Source organism: Bison bison, unplaced genomic scaffold, assembly GCF_000754665.1.
Source record: "Bison bison bison isolate TAMUID 2011002044 unplaced genomic scaffold, Bison_UMD1.0 scf7180017864043, whole genome shotgun sequence".
Taxonomy (NCBI): domain Eukaryota; kingdom Metazoa; phylum Chordata; class Mammalia; order Artiodactyla; family Bovidae; genus Bison; species Bison bison.
In genome coordinates this window covers 4,392,268-4,401,740 of record NW_011494615.1, presented here as the reverse complement: position 1 = coordinate 4,401,740, position 9,473 = coordinate 4,392,268, and the positions used below count along the sequence as shown (strand labels likewise).

At 43.5% G+C, this 9,473-nt stretch overlaps 1 protein-coding gene across 1 annotated transcript in view; it reads left to right on the top strand.

Annotated features, from left to right (window-relative positions):
- Positions 1–9,473, top strand: part of DCLK3 (doublecortin-like kinase 3) — a 38,144-nt gene that overhangs the window by 23,856 nt on the left and 4,815 nt on the right. The window contains exon 4 of the mRNA XM_010835577.1: positions 3–435. Within this exon, the coding sequence (XP_010833879.1) occupies positions 3–435 (433 nt within the window). The remainder of the gene's footprint in view (positions 1–2; positions 436–9,473) is intronic.

Genomic DNA, 9,473 nt, shown 5'->3' with positions numbered 1-9,473 from the left:
AGGAGGCGGCGGCCTGCGGGCATCCTGGCAGCCGACGTGCGAAAGCAGTACGAGCCGGGCCGGGTGATCGGCGACGGGAACTTTGCGGTGGTGAAGGAGTGCAGGCATCGCGGCACCCGGCAGGCCTACGCCATGAAGATCATCGACAAGTCCAAGCTCAAGGGGAAGGAGGACATGGTGGACAGCGAGATCCTCATCATTCAGAGCCTCTCTCACCCCAACATCGTGAAACTGCACGAAGTGTACGAAACGGACGCCGAGATCTACCTGATCATGGAGTACGTGCAGGGAGGGGACCTGTTCGACGCCATCATCGAAAGTGTGAAGTTCTCCGAGCGCGAGGCCGCCCTCATGCTCATGGACTTGTGCAAGGCGCTGGTGCACTTGCACGACAAGAGGATCGTCCACCGGGACCTCAAGCCAGAGAATCTGCTGGTGAGCCCTGCCCTGGTGGGAGAGGGCAGTTAGGAAAGATGAACAGGAGGACAGGGGCTGTCCACGTGGTCCAGGGGTTAAGATTCCATGCTTCCAATGCAGGGGGTGCCAGGTGCTATCCCTGGTCTGGGCACTAAGATCCCACATTTCCCAAGGTGCAGACAAAAATGATTTTTTAATTAAAAAAAAAAAAGATACAAAACAGGAATGGTCACCAATTTTGTTACCCTTGGACTGTAGAACATCCCTGTGCTTGCCCAACTTAAGTCATTCAGTCGTGTCTGACTCTTCGCGACCCCATGGACTGTAGCCCACCAGGCTCCTCTGTCCATGGGGATTCTCCAGGCAAGACTACTGGAGTGGGCTGCCATGCCCTCCTCCAGGGGATCTTTCCAACCCGGGAATCAAACCCAGGTCTCCCGCATTGCAGGCAGATTCTTTACCATCTGAGCCATCTGGGAAGCCTGTAGAACATAACATATATATAATATAATATATATATATGTATGTATATAATTTTTTATGTTGATATGTTATATTTTCATTTTTGTTCAGACTAAGAAATTTTCTCTCCTTTTTTTGGCCATAGAATGTGGCATGCATGATCTTAGTTCCCCAATCAAGGATTGAATCTTTACCCCTTGCAGTAAAAACAGGATGTCTTAACCACTGGACAGCCATGGAAATCCCTGGAACATTACCTTTATGGTCTTTTTTTTTTTTTTTTTAACATACTTGTTCCACTATGTAAAACTTGCTTATAGTTCAAAAATTGTGGAAATAAATGGGTTTTGATTAAATTATTGAGAAAGTAGCCTTTCAATTTAAACAGAAAGGAAAATGTTTCCTCATCCTTGGGAGAAGAGTATTTTCACTTGGACAGTGATCACATGGACTTCATTTCTTGGGCATTTGCACATCTTCTGGCCTAGGTGTTAAGGGTGTCTGCTGGTAACAGCTTCCCCTGTAGGCTTTGAGCCCATGCTGCCATTGAAAGCCCCCTGGCCCTTTTGAAGAAAAGGTCTTGCCACAGGAATTAAAAAGACTTGGTCCTAAGAATTTTCTGGTGGTCCAGTGGTTAGGACTCAGCGTTGTCTCTGCCGAGGGTCAGGGTTCCTCCCTGGTCAGGAAACTATGATTCCATGAGCCTCTAGCATCATGAGCCTCATGATGCCTCTAGAGCCCTTTTGTCTCTCTGGGGCTTTGTCTCTTCATTTATGAAAAAGAAATAGTAATGGTACCTATCTTGTACGGTTGAGGGTGGATTGTTCGAGGGAAAGGGGCAATTAGCCCGAGACCACCAGGAGGTGGCCTTCCACTCACAGCTCAGCTGTTCAGGTTTTGGATTCAAACCATCTCCCCAAACACCCACGTGAAATAAGGTCACTCTGGGACCATGATGTGTGCTCAGTCGTGTCCAGCTCTTTGCGACCCCATGAACTAACTGTAGCCCACCAGACTCCTCTGCCTATGGGATTTCCCAGACAAGAATACTGGAGTGGGTAGCCATTTGATGGATCCAGACAAAAGCAAGACCTCTTCATCATGATGTCCAAATCCAGATAAGAACAGGATAGTCCAGACCACAAGTGTGGCTACATATTCCCTTCCTGGGGACTGACTCACTGCCCCATCTTCTTCTCACCTTCTAGATAAGAATTACCAAGATGCCCAGTCACAGAATTACCCTCACATCCTGACAGTATCCAATTCACTGCAAAAGCCTACTTTCTTGAACCCTCTTCCAAATTAGCTGGCACAGCCCAGATCTTACTAGTTCATTGAACACCCTCTTGCTTAGACGCCTGGATCCCCAAGGTGCACCTCCTCGCTTGTTGTGATGAGGCAATCAACTGAACATGTTTCTGAGCTTCAGCTGTGTTCCTAGTGGGCTTCGTTAGGACAGCACGCTTCACATAGTCACTCTCTGGCCCTTTATTCCACCTTCTTATTTGTAACCTCAATCACCACCTGATCTGTTTCATATTTATTTGTCTCTTCTCTCTTTGCTCTTCCTGAAAAGTCCTAGGACAGCAGGAACATTGTTTTATTCAGACTGTACCGTGAAACCTAGACCAGTTCTGTCACATAGTGGATATTCAATAAATATCAGTTGGATGAGTGGATGAATATAGACCCCAGTGTGCTGCCTGGTGAATAGCAAGCCTTCCATCAGCGGCAGCTGGTGTCATTATTAAGATGTTAAGAACAAGTCTGATACTACGGTGCACATCATGAGGAAGACTCCAAAGCCAGATTGCTGCATATAAAGCTGGAGAAGATGGAGACAATGGTCTCTGTAAACCGTACTTTTTTTACTGGGGCGGGGGCAGGGAATTAGCCTGTTTCCTTTTATTTCATGGTTGTAGAGCCAGCCTGGAAACATCATCCCAGTACATTCATCTGCCTAAATTGCTCCCACAAGCAGAATGAAACTCTGAGTGAGTCAAGCAAATTATCTGGTGAAGCGAGGTCTTGTTGACCCTTCAATCAAACAACTTTGTTTTTGCCTAAATTCATAGAATTGCAGAACACTGACTAACTGCCTGAGTGATCTGAATTACCATTGAGTAAATCTCCCTTTGAAAAATTTCATTTTTGCTTTTTTTTTTTGACCACACTAAGAGGCTTGCAGGATCTTAGTTCCCTGACCAGGGATCGAACCTGGGCCCAGAGCAGTGAAAGCGCCAAGTCCTAACCAGTGAACCACCAAGGAAATCTTGAAGAATTCCATGTTTGCATGAGTTGAGTGTCCTCAAACTTTTTTTAGTTTCTTTCTGTTTCTTTGGGGTCTGAGCCCAAGTATTCCCTGTGTGTGAAATGTGACACTCTGTTTACAGTGGCCACTTTAAAATCATGATAGAGCAGTGTTCTTTATAGATCCTCTGTTGTTTTCACTGAGTTGTGTAAGCAGGAATGATTCAGATTAGAGGCCTGGGTGTGGGACACTCTGGGCCTGTGCTTAAAAAATCACTAGAACACTGATACATGTTCTTGAGGATGTGGAGTAAGATTGTTTACCCTGTAGGATCGTTTTCTTTAGGGGACAGTCATCTGAGCTTGAGTTTTCTCTGCGAGGTCCCAGAACCAGGTTGTCAAGCTGGCTCATCTCTTGGGCAGGAGAGACTCTCATTTGTGTTAAGCGACTGACTTGTCAATAGTTTTTTAAATGAAGAAAGTCAGCACTTGCAGATAGCATGAAGAGGTTTGCTTCAGGAAATAAAAAAACTTCAAGGAGTGTATTTAGTGTGGACAAGCTAACTGCCTGAGAGAAGTCATTCAGCAACTCTTCAGGGATTTATATCTCAGTTCATATATGTTTTAGTGCCCTTGAAGGCAGTGAAGTGTGTGTGTGTGCGTGTATCTTGAGAGAGAGATGAAAACTGCAGCATACCTATGTTTTCAAACTAGTACAAGAGTTGTTAACTGGTGTTAATTGTAACATATTTAGACCCTATTTTCTGTTTTTTAAGAAAGCCCACTTTTTTGGTTTTTAAATAAAAAGCTTTTTTTCATGGTGGTGTGGCCCCTTCATAAGCTGTACAAAGCCACAGATCTGAGCCAAATTTAGTGGCATAGGGGAATATCTCTTATATCCTGTGGATAATCTGTCAGCTGGCATTTTTCTGAATGAATGGGCCTATCACATTTCTAAACTGTGTTTGTCCTTTTCTGGGTGAGTAAAGTTCAACATGAGCTTCCCGGGTGGCTCAGTGGTAAAGAAACTGCTTGCCAATGTGGGAGATGCAGGAGACATGGGTTCGATCTCTGAGTCGGGAAGGAGGAGGGCATGGCAACCAACTCCAGTATTTTTGCCTGGAGAATCCCATGGACAGAGGAGCCTGGTGGGCTACAGTCCATGGGGTTGCAAACAGTCAGACATGACTAAGCATACATTCACTCAAAGTTCAACATACTATGTCAGAATTTCAATGCTACTTAGCATCGGTGCATTGTGGTTTTTCAGAAAGAGATCTGGGGAGTGTTGGATTTGACAATAAGCTCATTATCTGGGTTTAGAAAGGTGTCATCTCTAAATTTCCTGATATTATAATTATGTTGCTAATTTGGCTGGTCTTTTGAGAGTTAATATTAGCAAATATCACCATGGTGACTGCTGTCCATCAATAAATGCTCTTGGGTCGTCTTTAATTTTGTATTCTGCTTTGTATTATCAAAGTGATTGTTTCTTCCTTTAATGGATGGCTACTGTCTGTATCAATACGTGTCTCTCTGCCAAATGGGAGAGTGATGATGTCAGAACTAACCTTTGATTACATGGCTGATTGTGGCTGCCTTTAGAGACTTCCAGAATGTGCCAAGAACTCTTAATGGATCCAACAAGCTTATCATGTTGTTTTCACCAGCAGAAATATTTATATCTGGTAATTGGGCCCTAGAGTAAAATTTTAGGGCTGTGTTACTGAGCTTACTTTATTTCTAGTGATCATATTTCTTGATAAGATGCTAGTTTCCTTCTTCCTTTAGGGCTATGTAGACTCCTGAGAGCTTGCAAAAGAAGTTTTAATTATGAGAATTTCCAGCTTGCAGAAATATCAGTGTTAATTGCTTCTCTGTCAGCCTGTGTTCCCTTGGCGGGGTTGGAATGCGCTGTGTGGTGTTGACTGGGCCCTGGGAGAAGCAAACAGGAGCCGGAGAAGTGATGATGTGTAGACACCAGAGGCGTGTCATAGGCTGGTCATGTGACAGGTCCCAGGGACAATTTCATCCCCATTGACTGTTTCAGTCATGCTTTTTTTTGCTGTTTTTTTGCTGTTGACATGTAAGTTGATTTTAGACATTGGCGTTTCCATGTGAATTGGTTTTTAAGGTCATTCCAGTCCTCATGGACAGTTAGAAGTGGAAACTTGGAGGGAGAAGGCCAGAGGAAGCATGAAGGATCAAGTAAGAAGTTGAAGATAAATAAGCTTTTTATCCCTTTTCTTAGGGCAGCCGCTTGCTGTTTGGTCTGTACTGTGCTGCCACCTGCTGTTCAGAGATGATCCTTGCAAGATCTCATTTAAATTGTGCCTTCACAGCCAAAAATTAATTAAAAAAAACCAGACTGCTGTGCCTTGAAGGAGAGGAAGTTGTTAATGGCTCAGAAAAAGAATGATTCCTCTTGAATCTTTGAGACTGTCTGGATGTGACTGGGCTGCTAATGTAAATAATATAGATTGCCTGGATTCAAAGAAGGGGAGTTTGGTGTGGCTGGGAAAAGGGACTTTGCACCTAGATGGATCAACCGTCCTTGAAGTAACATATAAAGTAATCTCTAACACTCTGTCTTGGAGGGCAATTGAAAACAAGCCCCAGAAGGAATGTGACCTAGAGAAGTGAGTTTAGATAGTCCTGTAGGCAGAGAAATGGAGATTTGGGCTGAGGGCAAGGTCAGATGTGGGCACAGGGGCTGTGGGCGGGCCCTCAGCCAAGCATGGGCCAGGAAGGTACCACCTGGGAGCCTGTTAGAGAAGCCAGAGGTGACCTGGGGGGAGGGTCCTGGTACTTGTTTCCCATCTTTGGAAGTGGTGTGTCCTTCCCAGAGGGCAGATTTTAGAAAACAGGGGTGAGGATGAAATTCTGAATCAGCATGGGGTGAACCTCCTCACATGTTAAGCTGATTATAATCAGTATGGTCTGCCATGTGAAGCTGTGGGATCTTTTCATCATGAGATTTCAGCCAAAGTGAATGATAGCCCGGTGGGAGGATGTTTTAGATGAGTTGCCCATTTGGGTGGAGAATTTGATGGTTTCAGAAGTTCTGCACAATGTACATTGTCTGTGGCCACCATGGAGAATCGTATAAAGGTTCCTTAAAAATTAAGAATAGAGTTACCTATGATCCAGCAATCCCATTCATGCACAAAGGATCTGGGAAAGGCGAAAGCTCTAATTTGAAAAGATCCATGCACCCCAATGTTCATAGTGACACTGTTTACAATAGACAAGAAGCTGCGTAAATGTCCATAGACAGATGAATGGATAAAGAAGATGTGGTACATATATACAATGGAATATTATTCAGCCATAGAAAGGAATGAAATTGGGGCATTTGTAGAGATGTGGATGAACCTAGAGTCTGTCATGCAGAATGAAGTGAGTCAAAAAGGGGAAAATAAATATGGAATATTAACCCATATATATGGATCTAGAAAAATGGTACCAATGAACCTCTTTGCAGGGCAGGAAGAGAGACTCAGATATAGAGAATGAACTTGTGGACACAGAAGAAGGGAGAAGGAAAGAGTGGGATGAGCGAGAGAGCAGCATGGACATAGACACTCTATCATGTGTGATATAGACAGCTAGAAGAAAGTTGCTGTAAGGCACAGGAAGCTTGGCTGGGCGCTCTGTGATGACCTAGGGGGGTGCGATGGGGGAGATGACAGGGAGGTTCAAGGAGGGGATATATGTATACATACAGCTGATTCATGTTGGACAGCAGAGACTAACACAACATTATAAAGCAATTATACTCTAATTAAAAAGTTAAAAATATTTTTAAAAAAGATGAATCTAGAGATTATCATACTAAATGAAGTAAGTCAGAGAAAGACAAATACGATATCACTTATATGTGGACTTGGAAATATGATGCAAATGGATTTAGTTACAAAAGAGAAACAGACTCAGAAAACAAACATGGTCACCAAAGGGGAAAGGGTAGAGAGGGATAAATTAGGAGTTTGAGATTAGCAGGTACACACTACTATGTATAAAATAGCTAACCAAGAAGGTCCTACTGTATAGCACAAGGGACTATAGTCAGTATCTTATAAGTAACTATATTGGAAAAGAATATGAAAAAAATATATATATATATATGTAACTGAATCACTTTGCTGGATACCAGAATCTAACACAACATTGTCAATCAACTTTGTGTGTGTGCTCAGGCATGTCCAACTCTGCGACCCTTTGGACTCTGTCCATGGGATTTTCTTTTTAGGCAAAAATACTGGAGTGGGTTGCCATTTCCTCCTCTAGGGGATCTGCCCAACTCAAGGATCGAATCTCTGTCTCCTGCATGGGCAGGCAGACTCTTCTGCTGAGCCAGTCGGGGCAGTCAATCTATACTTCAATTAAAAAAAATTTTTTCCACAAATTCTAGGAGGAAGAGTTATTCCAGAAGGATGTCACTCATATGAATTTAAGGATTAAGATAAGAACGGTTCCAAAGCCAAGACTGTGAAGTGCCTGTTGGAAAACAAAAAGCCCAAAACAAAATTCACACTGTCAGGGTGTGAGCTTAAATGTAGTTAGGCTGGTCTTGTAGGTGAAGTAAACAAGAAGTCTCAAGTCACCCTGACAGCTCTGAGAAATGTTACATAACTTATGACAGCAGAGGCTGGAGACAGAAGAATTAGAAACACGATGCATCTCACTTTCTGGAAGGAACAAACAGCCCTGCAGATCTTACCCACCCCTCAGCTTCTGCTGTGGGTCTCATCATTTGGAGGCTTGAAGAGAAAAGCAAGGGAGATAAGAAGCAATATATTATTTTAGAAAAGCCATAAAATATTTTCTTTAAGAAAACAGATTTGGTATTTGAAAAATATGTCTATCAGCACATGGACATTTTAACATAATGCATTTTCAGAATAAATCTCATGAAAATTTTCAAAATGAACGACTGAGTCTCCTTCATGTTTCATCTGCTCCTTCTGTTATGCAGCCAGGTTTTAGAATCAGGGGGTTTCTTTGAGGAAGGGGAGGGTGTCTTTGTTATTTTGCAAAGGTGTACATGGTTTATTTTGGTGTATTCAATCAGCCACATGCTTTTACTGCTGATCATTTGGTTGGGAATATTTACATATGTTTGCAAGGCACAGATTTTTTTCATTAGTCACCCAGCAAATGGGATTCATGAAGATGGCCCATCTGGAAACTTAAGTCAGCATGTGGTTTTTTGTCCCTCCCTTCCAAACTAGATTTTCTATTGTAAATTATTCTCATAATTACCTCCCCAGTCCTCTTCAGGGCTGTTGTCTGTCTCCACACACAGACCAAAGCAGAAGAGTGTTTTAGCTCTACATCTATGATTTCCATTCAGTTCAGTTCAGTCGCTCAGTGGTGTCTGACTCTTTGTGACCCCATGAATCGCAGCACACCAGGCCTCCCTGTCCATCACCAACTCCCGGAGCTCACTCAAACTCACGTCCATTGAGTCGGTGATGCCATCCAGCTATCTCATCCTCTGTCGTCCCCTTCTCCTCCTGCCCCCAATCCCTCCCAGCATCAGAGTCTTTTCCAATGAGTCAACTCTTCACATGAGGTGGCCAAAGTACTAGAGTTTCAGCTTCAGCATCATTCGTTCCAAAGAACACTCAGGAGCCATCTCCTTTAGAATGAACTGGTTGGATCTCCTTGCGGTCCAAGGGACTCTCAAGAGTCTTCTCCAACACCACAGTTCAAAAGCATCAATTCTTCGGCGCTCAGCTTTCTTCACAGTCCAACTCTCACATCCATACATGACCACTGGAAAAACCATAGCCTTGACTAGATGGACCTTTGTTGGCAAAGTAATGTCTCTGCTTTTTAATATGCTGTCTAGGTTGGTCAAACTTTCCTTCCAAGGAGTAAGCATCTTTTAATTTCATGGCTGCAGTCACCATCTGCAGTGATTTTGGAGCCCAAGAAAATAAAGTGTCACTGTTTCCACTGTTTCCCCATCTATTTCCCATGAAGTGATGGGACCAGATGCCATGATCTTAGTTTTCTGAATGTTGAGCTTTAAGCCAACCTCTTCACTCTCCTCTTTCACTTTCATCAAGAGGCTTTTTAGTTCCTCTTCACTTTCTGCCATAAGGGTGGTGTCATCTGCATATCTGAGGTTATTGATATTTCTCTGGGCAATCTTGATACCATTAGGTCAGGTTAATTATGGAGACATTGATTAGCCTGCGCAATGGTGACTCGGGCTCAGTGATTAAGACATATTCTGCTTACAGAGATGTAAGCTCTCTGGCAGGAACCAAAGCATATTTGGAGCACTTACCCTTGTCTGAGGAGATCGGGGGTGGGGGTGGGGGGGCAGG